The 17,677-nt window shown below is 44.1% G+C and overlaps 1 protein-coding gene across 1 annotated transcript in view; it reads left to right on the plus strand.

Moving 5' to 3' along the window:
• The window catches only part of POLN (DNA polymerase nu), a 1,535,958-nt gene that overhangs the window by 1,255,827 nt on the left and 262,454 nt on the right, over window positions 1-17,677 (plus strand). Inside the window, exon 16 of the mRNA XM_069630227.1 lies at window positions 10,754-10,868. Within this exon, the coding sequence (XP_069486328.1) occupies window positions 10,754-10,868 (115 nt within the window). The remainder of the gene's footprint in view (window positions 1-10,753; window positions 10,869-17,677) is intronic.

Here is a 17,677-nt window from a genome sequence, read left to right on the forward strand (position 1 = left end):
AACAACATCTGTAAATGGGTCACCCCTCAACTTTATCCTAAGAAAGGACTACTACTAAAAAAAAAGGGGGGGGGGAATCTATAATGTATACCTGAGCAAGAGAGTAGCCCTGCCCTCGTAGAACCTCAATAATGTATACCAAAGGTCAATCTGGTGACTCAAAGACGGAAATTAATTCCAACAGCATCCGCTATTATTGCCTACCACATTAGGTTCTACAAATCTCTAAAAACACCAATTCAAACAACATACCACAATCTATTAAAAAATATGTTATTTTTACAAATACATACATTCTTTAAAATACATACACAAACAATACAGTATTGATCATTAAGTGCATACATCTCTGGTATTGTAGAATATAACAATCCAAACAATGAGGTTTCAATATGCCATAAAGTTCATAGTTCATTAAAGTGCATAACACTTTTTAGTGCAACAGATTTTGAATGAACTGTATGAGGGAAAGGGGTGTCAGTGTGTCTCGCAATATGACTATGTATTTATTCTGGCTTTATATTACCATCACTTAATGAAGACATAAAAGGGTGGCATTGATATTAATCCCATTTTGACACACCTGTCTAATATATATACAGATCTTACATGCCAGACCACTAGTTAACCCTCTAAGGGTCTCATTACGACCCTGGCGGTAAGTTACCGCCAGGGCCGTGACTTTACCGCCATGGCGCAAACTACGTTTACGCCATGGCGGTAAGGGGATTTACCGCCCCATTCCGACCTTGGCGGGGCGGTAAATCCCCAATCCCCATTTACCCTTCCCCATTCCCATTTCTGCCCCATAGGGCATAATGGGAGTGGGCAAGGCGTTAATTACGCCACCGTAAATTACGGTGGCGTAATTAACACCAAGTTCCCTTACCGCCATGGTTTTTTACACCTGCTAAAAGCAGGTGTAAAAACCGCCATGGCGGAAAGGGAACTCGTAATTGGCGGAAAGGGGTTGGCGCAGCTAACGCTGCCGCAAACCCCTTTCCGCCAGGGTCGTAATGAGGCCCTAAGAGTGATAAGTTCCCCTATGGGATGGAGAACGTCACAATGCTGAGGTAAAAATTGAGATGTCGGCACTCTGGTCCGGCCATGATCGTCAGAATACATTTACCCATAATGTTTCTTCCAGAACAATTATGGAGGGCCTTAATCAGGACGTAAAGCAATTCACAACTGAAATCAATTCATGCACATATTAAAAATGCAACTCTGTGTTCCAAGTCGATCCCGTGAATGGTGTTCCAATTAGAATACAGGGCTTTCTAAACGTTTGTGTATCACCTAGTATTGCTCCCAGGATTAGACAATGCTGCCTTCTCGATGTTTAAGGGACACATGTATTTACTTCTCGCCAGGTCTAAAACACTAAATACCATGGGTTATCCATGTAGGCTGCACATTTCTCGGCCACAGCTGCTTGGCAAGCATGCCCACATCTTTTTAGTGTCCAAATGTAACGCTCACCTGACTCCCACGGATGCGCTGGCCTAGTTCGCGCTGCTGTGACCTCTTCTAAGGTGATGCGCAGGGTTCGGAAGACGGACTGGACCGGGCCCCCAAATCTGGCTTGTCTGGCTCGCAGAAGTATCCTTCTGTAGGCGAAAATAGGGGATTAACTGTCTGCGGGGTAATGCAATCGGCCTCCCACTTTCCCCTCTCACCCTCCTCGAAACCCTTCTGTGATTCCTCGTAGCGTCTCACCTTAGGGTCTGGAAGGACGAGCTCTCCATCCTGCTTCTGATGCAGGGGCGCGTTGGTATCCAGTTACTTCACTGGATTTTCGGATTGGTGAGAACCAAACTTGCTTGGCTTCCAGGTAAGTTTTTTGATAAGAGGTTCCCCTTGTGTCCATGCATTAATGTATTAATGCTAGTGTCTTTTTCCCCATAGGGGCCCGGGTACGGAATGCCGGGAAACAGGCACCGACCCGAGATGAGAGGTGAAATCCTTGCAGAAATCAGGTAAGTCTTTAATGAGCGTTTTTTTGGTAATGTCTTTTCATTCGCTCATTGACGCTGATGTCTTTTTTTCCCCTTAGGGGCCGGGGGCCGGAAATGCCAGGATGCGGTGCGGACCCGAAATGAAGAGGGAATGAATCAACAGGTAAGTCTTAACGTGGAGATTTAGCTTTCCTTATTCCCTTCTCTCTCTCACCTTTTGTTCTTGTCTTTTTCTCCCTAGGCGCTGGGGCGTGACTGCGAATCCGGATGATCGCTGCTGAACATGGAGGCGCCCTGTAAAGGTGAGTGGAATGCGGCACTGCAGCGATTGACGCGATGAGCTTTTAAATACAAGTTTTCCTTTTCAGGATTGTCGGCGAGATGTCTCCGGGATGCGGATTTAGCAGGTAAGGACTTTTCCTTCTTCTGTTCTCTTCTTCTCTTCCTTTGCAGGTGATCCATGATGCTGGCAGGCGTGGCAGAAGTCAGGATGCAGGAGCAGACACGGTGAGCGTCCAGCTGCTAGATGCAGAACAACGCGAAGCACGTGTGGCTGTTCGGGTGGGGTTTAAATAGCCTTGGAAGAAGTTCCAGGTATGTATCCTTCCTCCAATCAGGTATGTATCCTTCCCCGACCACGCCCGGATGGTAAATTAGTCCCACAGGTAAAGTAGTTCCTTTCAGGCCTCAAGGACTCCCATAATGAGCCTGGCGCCTATGGCGCCAGGACTGATGTCTTTTATGAGCCTGGCGCCATAGGCGCCAGGACACTGTCCAAAGGGCCCCTATATGGGGTTGCTGGGTCCTTCCTTGGGGACTGGATGTCCGCTTTCGGGGACGCAGGGCTTGAACCGGCTCCCCGGGAGCGGGCATCATGGCAGCACTCCCCCCCAAGGCCCCTCCCAAGGTTGTTCCCTCCAGGGGTTTTGGTTTGTCTGGGAGGAGTCGGTGGAATTTCTTGACTAATCAAGGTGCATGCACATGGTCGCTGGGTTCCCACGACCTCTCCTGAGGTCCGTACCCCTTCCAATCAATTAGGTAGAACAGTTTTGACCTAAACATTTTTGAGTCTAAAATGTTCTTCACTTCGAATTCGGGCTCCCCATTTATTAGAATAGGTTCTGGAGGTTTGAGTAGTCGGGTTCCGGGTACCACTGGTTTCAGAAGTGACACATGAAAAACAGGGTGAATTCGCATACTAGCTGGTAAATCAAGTTTAACAGCCACTGGGTTAATTATTGCTGTAATAGAATAAGGTCCCAGATATTTTGGGTTAAAAGTTTGAGGCCCTTTGAGTGGTAAATGTCTGGTAGCTAACCAGACTTGATCCCCAATCTGATACGGAGGTGCTTCACTCCGATGTAGATCAGCATTCTCCTTGTATTTTCTCTTGGCTTGTTGTAAATGCGTAGTTGCCTCTTTGAAGGCTTGGGTAATTGTAGAATGCAGATGTTCTAATGCAGGCATTCCGAGGTTCTGAGGTGAGTCAAGGTTTGAGGTTCGAGGGTGATGCCCAAACAAAGTATAAAAAGGACTGTGGCCAGTTCCAGAGTGTACCGAATTATTATATGCGTATTCGGCTATCCAAAGAATGTCTTTCCAGTTGCTTTCAAATTGCTGTAACATACACCGTAAGTACTGCTCAAGGGTCTGATTTGTCCTCTCGCTCTGACCATCGGTCTGAGGGTGGTGACTGGTCGATAATCTTATGTCGATCTGCGCTATTTGACAACATTTGCGCCAGAAGTGGGAAATGAATTGGCTTCCCCGGTCAGAGATTAGTATAGATGGGAATCCATGTAGCCGAACAATATTTTCGAGGAATTCTTTGTCTAGGACAGAAGCTGAAGGTAAACCTTTCAAAGGAATAAAGTGGCCCATTTTGGAAAACAAATCCACAATTACCAGAATAGTATTGTACCCCGAACAAGGAGGCAGGTCCGTAATAAAATCCATTGATAGGGTGTGCCAGGGTGCTGGCGGTATGTCTAGAGGTTGAAGGAGACCGGCTGGTCTTTTCTTTTGACTTTTATTTTGGGCGCAAACACCACAGGACATCACAAAAGATTTAACATCTTTTCGCCAAGAGGGCCACCAAAATTGTCGTTTCACCTTTTCCTCTGTCTTGGCAATACCGGGGTGTCCCTCTATTAATGTATCATGATAACCGGAAATAACTAGTTTGTGTAATTCCTTATGTGGCAGGAATAAGCGTCCTTTGAAATAAGGTAAACCATTATCTATGGTAAAGTCTGATCCCTTTTGTATCCAATCCTGTAAGGTTGTAGGGTCCAGGAGTTGTTTCACTCTGGCTTGAATGTCTTCAAGCGTCTGTAACAAAGTCATGCCTAGAATTCTCTGTTCGGGAATTATTGGTACTGGTTCTGAGTTTGTATCAGATTCTCCCATTCCAATTCGGGATAAGGCGTCTGCTTTGCCATTCTTGCAGCCAGGTCGATAGGTAATCACAAAATCAAATTCAGCGAAGAACAAAGCCCATCGGAGCTGCCGTGATGACTGAGCCTTGGCGGTTTTCAAATACTGTAAATTCCGGTGATCAGTGATCACTGTGATGGTATGTCGAGCGCCAAGCAGATAATGCCGCCAGGCTTTAAAAGCGGACTTAATGGCTAACAGTTCTTTGTCAGTGATTGCATAATTAACCTCGGGTGCCGAGAATTTTCTGGACCAAAATGCTACGGGATGCAGTTGGTTGGTTTCGGGATCTTTTTGGGACAGGACAGCTCCCATGGCTAGGCTGGATGCGTCAGTCTCGACGACATAAGGGAGATCTGGACGCAGGTGTTTCAATATAGGTGCGGAGGTAAACTTTTTTAAATCCTGAAAGGCCTGCTCGGCTTCTTCAGACCATTCAAAACGTTTATGTTTCCTCAAGAGTGCAGTAATGGGTTGTACCACGCGTGAGAATTCCGGGATAAACCTGCGATAGAAATTGCCAAAGCCGAGCATGCTTTGAACCCCTTTTACAGAGCTAGGTGATGGCCATTTGAGGATGGCATCCACTTTTCTTGAGTCCATTCGGACTCCTTTGGGTGTCGGGATGAACCCTAGAAACTCGACTTCTGTTGTATGGAAAACACATTTCTCCAATTTAGCAAATAGTTTGTGTTGGCGCAGTTTTTCAAGTACTGCCCTGACGTGTTTTCTGTGATCAGATTCCGAAGAGGAGTACACCAGAATGTAATCGATATATACGACAACACAAACATCGATGAGTTCCCGAAGGACATCATTCATGAAGTATTGGAAGGCAGCCGGCGCGTTACACAATCCGAAAGGCATCACCTGGTACTCGAATAATCCGTATTTAGTACGGAAGGCAGTTTTCCATTCGTCGCCTTCTTTAACTCGTACCAGATGATAAGCCCCCCGGAGATCTAACTTGGTGTATATGCAAGCGTCCTTCGCCTGGTCAAGGAGTTCAGGGATCAGAGGCAGAGGATAACGGTGTTTAACCGTTATCTGGTTCAATGCGCGGTAATCGATACAAGTTCTAAGGTCACCTTCTTTTTTGGGCACGAAGAACAAAGCCGAGGATGCCGGGGACTTTGACGGGTGAATAAAACCATTAGCTAGGTATTGATCCAAATATTGTCTCAAATGCAGGTTCTCAGGTTCGGTAAGGGCATAAATCCTGCTACAAGGGGGTTTTGCACCGGGCACCAGATCGATTTGGCAATCGTACGATCTGTGAGGAGGTAACGTGTTGGCCTGTTCCTTTTGGAAGACGTCCTGAAAATCTTGGTATTCCGGAGGTAGTTGCATAGAGGCAGAGGTTACAGATGCTAGATTAATCTTCAGGTTTTCTGGGTAGCAGGTTTGTGTACAATCCGGGAAGGTTATTCTCTTAGCTCGCCAATAAATTCGAGGATTATGTGTCTCTAACCAAGGGATTCCAAGAATAACCTGAAACTGTGGAGCCTTGATCACATCAAACACAACACCCTCCCAATGGCCGTCGGGACCAATAAGAGTCACCTCAGTAGTGGAATGTGTTACCGGTCCAGAGGCAATTTCAGTTCCATCGACTGTGGTGATGACATCTTTGCTGGTTTTAGGACGGAGAGGGAGGTTATTCCTAGAGACCAATTCACGATCCACATAGTTTCCAATAGCCCCACTATCGATGTATGCCTTTATTGCATGCAACCGCTTAGGCTGTTCTGGATCTACGAGAACCATTGGCACAATGAAATGCGAGGTCTGAGAGTTAGTTTTCAAGCTCGGCAAGCGGACCCCTACACTTGTCGGGCGGAGTTGTTTCCCGAAACAGAGTCTTCATGGTTTTTATCAGTGGCTCCTACCGCCTTTCGGGGCGGTTTTGCCGGGCAATCTCGTAGAAAGTGTTCAGAATTCCCACAATAAAGACATAATTTTAACTGCTGCCTCCTTTCACGTTCCTTTTGAGTTAAGGGTCCTTTAACCCCTCCAATTTGCATAGGCTCAGAGACATCAACTCCCTTGGGATTAGCATGGGTCTTGACCAACACCCGGTTCTCAAACCTGGACCGATCTGCTTTTCTGTTTTGAAGTCTGTGATCCAATTGGACCACTAAGTCTATATACTCTGTGCATTCTTGGGGCGGATTTACAACTTGGGCCAAGACATCTTTAAGTTCTCTGCGTAGGCCTCGATAAAACAACGTGACTCTTTTATCCTCTGGCCATCCCGTTTACACAATTAGTCTATTAAAGGTTGCAATATAGGATAGGAGGTCCTGATTGCCCTGTCGCAGGGATAGAAGTTCGTCATCCAGAGCCTGCCCCTGAGAGTGTCGAGCAAATAACCTTTCCATGCTTGCTTGAAACCCTTGAAAATCACGGAGAATCGGGTCATCTTGAGTAACCAGTGGAACTGACCAATCGGCAGCGCAGCCGCTGAGATATGACAATACAAAGGCTACCTTGGTCTGATCATTAGGGAAGGCCCCAGGTCTGCATAGGAAGTGCAAACGACACTGATTCATGAATACGGCGAATTGTTTGGGGTCCCCAGCAAAGCGTTTGGGTGGGGCGAGCGGCATGTGATCCAGGTAGATTAATCTGCACAGGGTTACTGGAAACCACAGGAGCGGGGTTCCCTCCAGAACCGGGTAGAGGAGTTTGCCCAGCTTGACCTTGCAAAAGCTGTCTGGCCAGGTCATCAGTTCTTTCCTTTGATATTATTAATTCCCTCCTGAGGGCATTAGTCTCTTGACGAGCGGCATGTACTTCGGCCCGTAATTCCCCCAGTAATTGGGCCAACTGATCAGTCTCAGAACTTTCCATAGCGCCTGGGTGGGAATTTGTAGGAAGGCTTTGCCTTCTGTAACGCTCACCTGACTCCCACGGAGGCGCTGGCCTGGTTCGCGCTGCTGTGACCTCTTCTAAGGTGATGCGCAGGGTTCGGAAGACGGACTGGACCGGGCCCCCAAATCTGGCTTGTCTGGCTCGCAGAAGTATCCTTCTGTAGGCGAAAATAGGGGATTAACTGTCTGCGGGGTAATGCAATCGGCCTCCCACTTTCCCCTCTCACCCTCCTCGAAACCCTTCTGTGATTCCTCGTAGCTTCTCACCTTAGGGTCTGGAAGGACGAGCTCTCCATCCTGCTTCTGATGCAGGGGCGCGTTGGTATCCAGTTACTTCACTGGATTTTCGGATTGGTGAGAACCAAACTTGCTTGGCTTCCAGGTAAGTTTTTTGATAAGAGGTTCCCCTTGTGTCCATGCATTAATGTATTAATGCTAGTGTCTTTTTCCCCATAGGGGCCGGGGTCCGGAAATGCCAGGATGCGGTGCGGACCCGAAATGAAGAGGGAATGAATCAACAGGTAAGTCTTAACGTGGAAATTTAGCTTTCCTTATAACCTTCTCTCTCTCACCTTTTGTTCTTGTCTTTTTCTCCCTAGGCGCTGGGGCGTGACTGCGAATCCGGATGATCGCTGCTGAACATGGAGGCGCCCTGTAAAGGTGAGTGGAATGCGGCACTGCAGCGATCGACGCGATGAGCTTTTAAATAAAAATTTTCCTTTTCAGGATTGTCGGCGAGATGTCTCCGGGATGCGGATTTAGCAGGTAAGGACTTTTCCTTCTTCTGTTCTCTTCTTCTCTTCCTTTGCAGGTGATCCAGGATGCTGGCAGGCGTGGCAGAAGTCAGGATGCAGGAGCAGACACGGTGAGCGTCCAGCTGCTAGATGCAGAACAACGCGAAGCACGTGTGGCTGTTCGGGTGGGGTTTAAATAGCCTTGGAAAAGTTCCAGGTATGTATCCTTCCTCCAATCAGGTATGTATCCTTCCCTGACCATGCCCGGATGGTAAATTAGTCCCACAGGTAAAGTAGTTCCTTTCAGGCCTCAAGGAGGCCGGGATCCTGCAGCATGGTCTGCATCAGGTAAGTGCACCCAAGCACTCCCATAATGAGCCTGGCGCCTATGGCGCCAGGACTGATGTATTTTATGAGCCTGGCACCATAGGCGCCAGGACACTGTCCAAAGGGCCCCTATATGGGGTTGCTGGGTCCTTCCTTGGGGACTGGATGTCCGCTTTCGGGGACGCAGGGCTTGAACCGGCTCCCCGGGAGCAGGCATCATGACACCAAATCAGGAACGCCGAAGAATCCAATGCTAAATCGTATCAACCATTGTCACTGTCTAGGAGCAATACTAGGTGATACACAAAAGTTTAGAAATATATATATATATATGTGTATATATATATATATATATATATATATAGCATCAATAGGACATGAAGAACATTAACATGACCAATGTATAAAGTAAATGCAACATGAATGACATGGAAGCAAGAGTGTAATTGAGCAGCCATCTTCCCAAAGATGGAAGCCACAGCATGTGTCAGAAGGAGCACAGTCCTCAGAAAACTCAAAAGGTAGAATTCACAGTAAAACATTTGTGCAGAGCTGAGATAGTAGCTTGCAGCCAAGGTCAGGAACTACGAATCGAGTTATGGATGAGCAGAACACAGGTACAAGTTCCCAGGATGAGACATGGTAGACTACCCAATTAATCAAGTCTAATAAGATCACAAAAACAGCCATTTATTTCCAGGTGCACGAGATCAGCATGCCAGAAGCCTTTATAGAAAGTAACCGATCATCGTTGAGAACACAACATGCACGTTAGAATTAGCTAAAGCTGTGATAAATAGAATGAAATTAATTCTCAAACATGATACCCTAACTCAGAGATAAAAAAACACTGCCTATTCATTATGTAACAAACGTAGATAGAATACATTCAGAACTCCCTAAATATGTACAAAGACACCAGACAGCACACATGGCCAGGTTCAATGAATAAACGAGGCGTCTTTGCCTTTGGATGATTGGGGGTATTCTTTAATTGGAAATATGGCAGACCATAGAAGAAGTTTCTTCCCTCACGTGTGCATTACTCGTATCTTGACGTCCTGTCAAAATGTCCAACTTTGGTAAGCTAGATGCCAACCAATAGAAGGTTCCCTTACCACACCACCCATGATGGATAGTGCCAACCAATCAAATAACCTTATAGTGATGGATTAGAAATAGTATCTGTAGGTTGGATGGGCCCAGGTTTAGCCATCCGATAGGTATCCACGAATTAAGTGACTAACTTCTAAACAGTCTATATGGACCTACTAACCAGTCCCGATCCCCCATATGTTTTGTAAATTGATAATGAAACAGCTGTCCCCAAGCTTATTGGGGGCAATCAAAGTACCATGTGTACTGAAAACATTTTAATGAAAAAAATGTTTTTATTAGTTGACAGTTTTAGTGTGGATAGTAATACAAATAATGTGTAATGTATTTATCTTGTATTTGATTAAGATTTCAGTGATGAATATTTTAATGTTATCAGAGAATGGAGTGTGATTTGTCGAGCACTAAAATTGTATCTACTTTCATTGATTGGTTAAATCTAAATAATGGTTTTGTACATTCAACTATTTTAAGAATTGTTAATACTTGACTGAGTACAGTTGTGTGTTGTGTATGGTAGATCATGAATAGCCCTGTGCTTTTAAATTAAATTAAAACATTTTGACCTAAACTGTTGTCATACATTTTGTGGGTCAGTGTGGTCATACCACTTCTTCCCTGGCATGCAACTAATCTGTAAAAACACATTACCACAATATTTACGAAGCAAAATTGTCAAATAAAGCAATCATGATCATGCATTGCATTTTTCTGTATGCATTAATTGAACCATCCAAAAATCGCTGAAATTAATACCATCTTCGAAAGGATTTATCAAACACAATTCACACTTAGTAGTGACAGAGTTCACATACAAATGTTCCAATTTTTCACTAATTTGTAACTGATCAAAACCTGATACTAATATTTTTGAAGTCTGAGGTCAGACAATTTCAATGTCATTAGCATTACATAGAAATCAATTTCATTCAACATAGTGACTTTGCAGGACTTTTTAAATAGGATATTTATCAATCACCACCAGAGGCTCTTTCTCCATAAGTATATTTTGTTTTCACTAAGCATTGACAGAACTGGAGTCATATAGGACAATGCATCTTAGCAGTACAGAGAGACTTAACACATCCAAAAGCTAGTAGACTCATTTTCTAACAGTTCTGTAAGCAATTGGTGAGACATATACAGGGTAGTAATTGAAGTGGAAACACCAAAAACAGAAGCACTGGATACTTCTGCACGTATGTAGGGCTTCACAAAATGTGTGACACTGAAATATAAATCAGGTTTAATTGTTTATAATAACATGGTTACTAGAAACTAAATCACTTTTTAAAACTTTTTTTTATAGATTTCTCACAAATTGAACTCAGAATTCTTGCACACTTCTCTGCTGATCCAGAGCTGTTATCATTATTCAATGAGACAGACACAACTGATGTGTTTACAACACTAGCTTCACAGTGGTAAGAATATTTCTTCATATTTGTTTTTGTATTTTTAATAATGTCGATATTCAAAATTAAGCCTGTTAAAAATATATGAGGGTGTTATATATAACTAGAGCACAAAGGTGAAAATATCCCAGGTGGATTTGCTTTTCTTTTGTTTTGGGGCTGGCAACTTTGAAGAGTGTTTAATAGCAGTACCACTCTTTTATTTTTTGTATTCGTGTTATGATAAAAAAAATGATCTTTCACAAAATGACATGACATAGAATCTACATATTAAAATACATCATAAAAATCAACTAAAAGAAAAAAAAACATTTAATCAATCAGTATACAAAAACATTAATCACAGTACATCACTATAAAAAAGTGCAGCACCACTACAATTATCTACCTTATCTTTACCTGCAATTACAATATCTAGCAGCATCCTGATGATCTCCGTAGTTAAGAATATTTCATTACCAACATTAATCCTTTCGCACATATCATCTTGATCCATAAAAAGACATTTCATTAAAAAATGCCCCAAATATTGAGTCCTAATGTCGACCAGAGATGTGCAATTTGCCATGATATGTTTCATGGTCTGGGCCCTGAAACCTTGGCAAAAACCACACTTCTCTTCCGCTAAAACAGCAATAATAGATCTAACAGATACAACTTCCAGAGTAGGCAGAAGGTTTAAACAAAAACCTTAAAAACTGATCTCGAGATTCCAAGATGGCCACTATCATCGGGACAGAAGTGAGAGCTCATCCCTCCAGCCTCAAGAGAAAAGAGATAGCAGACCACCCTACACATGGGTAGATCATTATTGTGACTGCATCAGCTCTGCAACATAGAAGGAACATTAGAAAGCAATGCTGACCGGTTCAAATAACCGAATACAACAGGGCGTGGCATCGAGCCAATTGAGTGGAAGTCAATCGATCCTGCTACTTTGTGAAGATCATCCTTTAATCTCATTCAAATGACACTTAGCGCAGCAGAGGATCACAGAGTTTCTGCAGCGGTATGTAACTGGCACGACTTGTAGTGACATACACGCAAAATAGATTTACTGACTGATCAGTTTGCAACTGCGACCCAAAACATTGAAATACAGATGGAAGCTCTTGAAAATAGATCAAGGAAATCCAACATTCAGGTGACACTACTCTTGGAATCGATCGAGGATCAGGAATTAATATCAACTAAGCAACAAGTGTTTGCTGATCTGTTAGAATTAGGGGAGGATGTTCTGATTGATCGAATTCATCGAAGTGTAAAGATGCGGGGGCAAGGCCCTGTGATGTAATTGTTGCATTTCAAAGGTATGATCAGAAAGAGGCAATTTTGCTAGCAGTAAGGAAAGCAACTCCCATCAAGGTAAACGGATCAAAAATTCAACTATACCAAGACTTGGCACAAGTGACACTCCTGAAACGAAGATTAATGGGTCCGGTAGTACAAGTTTTTATAGGACAGCAACATAGGATCACTTTGTGCGAAGGAGGTTTGCAGATATTGAAGATGAAATAATAAGAAGAAGGACACCATCAGAAGGAACCTCGAAAAGCCCAGGAAAAAGGGAGATTCAGAAGATGGGAATGGACTAAATCAGCTTGGACAAGACACTGTGATACGGTCTGTAAGGAACCGATAACCGTTGACGACATCCACGGTCACCGAGAGGGTAAATGTGAAAACTAATGGTAGATGACCAGTAATCAGAAATGTGGGGGAATCACTGTGTGGGTGGTAACAAATTAATAAGTTAAGGGGGAAACATTTTAGAGTATCGAAGCGACGGGAGGTAGGGGGTTATAGTATTCAGCACTTGGAATCGAAGGGTGATGGGTACAGGTAGACCCACACAACCAACCTCTGGGTGTGTAGTGGGGCTTGACCTCCATGGCTTAATGTGTGGAAGGAAGGGGAATAGGTTGGGCTCAACTGGGGAGAAGGGAGGGAAGGGTGGGGGGCTAAGTTTGGGGGGGTGGCTTTAATGTTGGGGCAAGGGGGTGATCAGCTGCCAATGATACTGACGGAGTAAATTTACACTGATGGAAGGAGAAAAAAAACAGTACTAGTCCTATCCCTAAACATTAGGGGGTACAAATCCCCAGTCAAAAGAAAAGTTGGGTCGTACTTGAGATGGGAAAACCCAGATGTAGTAACACTACAAGAGACACGTGTCAAGAAAAGATGTAAATAAGTTGAAAATATATGGTTAGCCACATGTCATACAATCAGATGACATAAGTAAGAAGGGAGGGGTTTTAATAACCTTAAAAGGAGGGGTGGATATGTATTTATCAAAATACAATTGGCAAAAAGGAGATACACGCTACACTCTACGCCCCAAACTCGGGACAAGATGCATTTTTGTAACAAGCAACAAGCATTGGGCAAATTAGAGAGATTTTCAGAAGGACAAATTATTCTAACAGGGGATTTTAATATGGCTTAGGACTCCCAGATCGATAGGAGCAGGGTGGCTCAAACAAACCGACTCCCTACTTACAAATTGAAAAAGATTTTGTCCGACCTATCACTTATAGATGCCTGGAGAGAAATCCATCAGGGGAAAGAGGGATACACATTTTAGTCATCAGTCCATCAGACGTTTTCCAGGATTGACTACATGTGGGTCTCGGTATCCTTACTGGGGCACATACAACAGATTAATATAGGTCCAATAACTTTATCAGATCACGCACCATTAAAATTTGAAATGATTGTAAATAAGGAAGAGTCAGGTCTATGGAAATTTCCAGAACATGTTATAAAGGACCAGGTGATGGCCAAAGAAATGTGTGACACATTTATAGAATATTTTTAACTTAACAGGGTACATGACACATCCGAAAGATGGGTTTGGGATGCTTTTAAAGCAACCATAAGGGGAGAATTAATTTTTAACAAAGGCCCAAGGGGAGAACATTTTCATAGCAACCCAATTGGACCTGGAGACTGAAATAAAGGCTGTCATGAAGGAAATGGAAACCAATCAAGGCACTCATGTTCGTAAGAAACATATGCATTTGAGGGGACAGTTAGATCTCCTACAGACACGACATGCAAAGAGCACCCCGCTATACTTAAGACAGCAATACTAGGTCAAAGCCAATAAAGCTGACTCTGTGTTGGCACGTCAGGTTTTAATGAAATATGGAACCATGACCATCCGTACCATAGAATCTGGCCAAGGTAAAATTGGTTCCTCTTCCCAGCACAGAGGCATTCACAGATTTATATACTTCTGAAAACCCAGGCTCCAGAACACAATTGTCCTATTTGCAACAATGTTGGTTAAACAAATTAGATAGGGAAGAGTTTGAGGGAGAGATAACACCGAAAGAAGTGTGGGAAGCAATTAAGTCATTGCCTCTCCATACAGCTCTGGGTCCTAATGGTTTCCCAGCAATATTTTATAAAACTTACATCGAGGAACTGATCCCAATCTTGACTTCTTTGTTTAATTATTTCAGGGGGGAGGGTAATATAACACCCTCAATGGAAGAGGAAAAGGTGGTGCTCTTCCCTAAGCCAGGGAAAGATATGACCCAATGTGGATCCTATCGTCCTATAACTCTTATCAAGATTGATGCTAAGCTTTATACAAACATTTTAGCAACAAGGCTGGGAAGGTTATTGCCCGGTCTGATTCACCCATATCAATCTGGGTTTGTTGCGGGTAGACAAACCTTTGACAACACCAGACGTGTAAGACATTTGATAGAGAAAATGAACAGGAAGTGTCTATTGGCTGGTGTATTAACACTTGATGCTGAGAAAGCATTTGATCGTGTAAAATGGTCTTTTTATTCTTAACGATGGAAAATATGGGATTTGGACCTAAGTATTTGCAAATGATAAGAGTAAAATATAAAACCCCAATATTATGATTAGCTTTCAATAGGGACCTGCCTGTCTAACGAGATTCGCGTAACTAGGGGGCCAAACAGGCGTACCCTTTATCTCCGTTACTCTACGCATTACACCTGGAACCTCTGATGTCTAGAATGAGGGATGACGAGAATATTTAAGGCATTCAATTTGGGGGAGAAGAACATAAAGTAATGGCTTTTGCAGATGACTTATTGTTAACAATGACTGATACTCCGACCTCCTTGGAAGCTTTAACATTAGAACTGGCTCAATTTGGGGAGGTGGCTGGTTTCAAAATTAATATGCAAAAATCAGTTCTGATGAAAATTCAAGATGGGCAAGCAATAGGAGAAAGCATAGGTCTTGAAAACCAATTTATATCTACGACACAGGGTATGCGATATCTGGGTATACAACTAACAGGCTCGTTGGAGTCAATGTATCGCACAAACTATCTTCGTCTCCTAGAGTCAATTAGGCAGTGGCTTAAAATACGTAATTCTTTGACAACATCGTGGATGGGGAGAATAAATGTTATAAAATGATGGTTGTTCCAACAGTGTTGTATTTTTTTCAGGCATTACTGATAAAGGTCCCGCAGAAATTCTTTAAGACGCTAAATAAGATCCTGAAGGACTATATCTGGCAGTGCAAGAAATTTAGGGTTGCATGGAAACTAATGATGACATCCATACAAAAGGGTGCATGGGGGTAACGAACTTCCAATTATACTATCAGGCTGCCCAATTACGGCTCATTAGGCAACGGTTTAAAGGGGACTTGGAAAGGATTTGGGTACTCATGGACAGAGCAGTAGTTCGACAGAGCAGTAGTTCGGAACCCCTACAGGAAGCATTAAGGTGTCCGAAACAGGATCAACCCATTAACATGCATAAAAGTAAAATAACTGCCCTGGTGACGCAGGTATGGGATACCGTAGTGAAGTGCTCGGAGATCACTACATTTCCCTCTCCTTTCACCCCGCTATTTCATAATCCCCAATTTACCCCAGGATTAGTACCAAAAGCTTTTAAGAACTGGGAGGAAGTGGGCTGTTTGAAGATGTGTGTCATGATGCCTACCTCTAAGGAGCCAGGCCGGGCCCAGCAACCCCAGAGGCAGACATCATTTTCCCCAGGGAAGTCTCAGCGGGCCCAAGTCGGGGCCCTTTGGACTCAGTCCTGGCGCCTTAGGCGCCAGGCTCATAGAAGAGGATATGTGTTTAAGTGCTTGGGTGCACACTTAACTGATGCAGACCTTGCTGCTTCATCCAGGCCCTCTTGAGGCCTGAATGGGACTACTTAACCTGTAGGACTACTTCACCACCCGGGTGTGGTCGGGGAAGGATACATACCTGATTGGTGGAAGGATACATACCAGGAACTTCTTCCAAGGCTATTTAAACCCCACCCGAACAGCCACACATGCTTCGCGTTGTTCTGCACCTAGCAGCTGGACGCTCACCGTGTCAGCTCCTGCATCCTGACTTCAGCCACGCCTGCCAGCACCCTGGAACACCTGCAAGGGGAGAAAGGAAGAGAATAGGAGAAGAAAAGCCCTTACCTGCTAAATCTGCATCCCGGAGTCATTTCTCCAACGGCCCTGAAAAGGAAGACATCATTTTAAAGGCATTTCGTTTCGATCGCTGCAGCGCTGCATTTTACTCACCTTTGCAAGGCGCTTCCATCTTCAGCAGCGATCTTCCGGATTCAGCTACTCCCCGGCGCCTAGAGGAAAAAAGACAAGAACAAAGGTGAGAGGGAGAAAAGGAATAAGGAAAGCTCAGTTTCCTTTTAAGTCTTACCTGTTGGATTATTCCCACTGCATTTCGGGTCCTGCCGCTTCCTGGCATCTCCGGACCCCGGCCCCTATGGGGAAAAAAGACAAAGACATTGAATGAGCGAATGCAAAGACATTACCTGAGCGCTCATCCAGAACTGTTTCACTTCGGGTCGGCGCCATATCTCCGGCACTCCGAACCCCGGCCCCTAAGGGGAAAAAGACATAAGCATTAGTGCTTGCTGCAATTAGACAACGAACATTATTATTAAGCTTGAACTTTTGAACAGAACTTTTACAGCGCCTTACCTGAACAGTCAAGCTTACCTGAACTCCCATCAATCCTCAATCCAGTGAAGTAACTGGGTTTCAACGCGCCCCTGCATCAGAAGCAGGATGGAGAGCTCATCCTTCCAAACCCTAAGGAGGGTATCCAACGAGCCAGGGAAGCCAGAATAGAGGGGCCCTTCCTGTCCATCTTCAGAGTTCTGCGCCTTCGACGCCGCACCTCCGTGGGAACCAGGTGAGCGTTACAATGGGTGACATGTTTGAAGGTCAGATGATTAGATCATTCCAGCAATGTAAATAGGCGTTCAAGTTGAACGAAAAGGAAAGATTGATATGTGCAATTACCCCACTGGTTAATGATCAACAACCAGAAGAAACATAAACATCTCCGTCACAACCTCTCAAATGGAGAACAGCAAGCTCTCAGGCAATTATCATCAAATAACAACATTGTCATCAAAACAGCTGACAAGGGCGGCGGCATAGTAATACAAAGTTTGAACCAGTACAAGGGGATGGTCGCCATTCTTCTTGAAGATGAAAATAATTACAGAAAACTAAACCAAGACCCAACCCAGGCCATCCAACAAGAGATCTCTACATGTACCAGATACGCCCTTGAACAAAATTGGATCACACAGGATGAAGAAACATTCCTGAACACCTCAGAGGGAAGAACCCCGGCATTTTATCCACTTCCCAAGATCCACAAGGACGCCACCGATCCACCCGGTAGGCCCATCGTCTCAGGGTGTGGTTCCATCCTAGAACCACTGTGCAAATTCATAGACTTCTTCCTTAAGCCCCTGTGCCAACTTACACCTACATACTTGAAAGACACAATGGCCCTCATTACAACTCAGACGTTAAGGGTTTAACGG

Source organism: Ambystoma mexicanum, chromosome 6q, assembly GCF_040938575.1.
Source record: "Ambystoma mexicanum isolate Mex_15411 chromosome 6q, UKY_AmexF1_1, whole genome shotgun sequence".
Taxonomy (NCBI): domain Eukaryota; kingdom Metazoa; phylum Chordata; class Amphibia; order Caudata; family Ambystomatidae; genus Ambystoma; species Ambystoma mexicanum.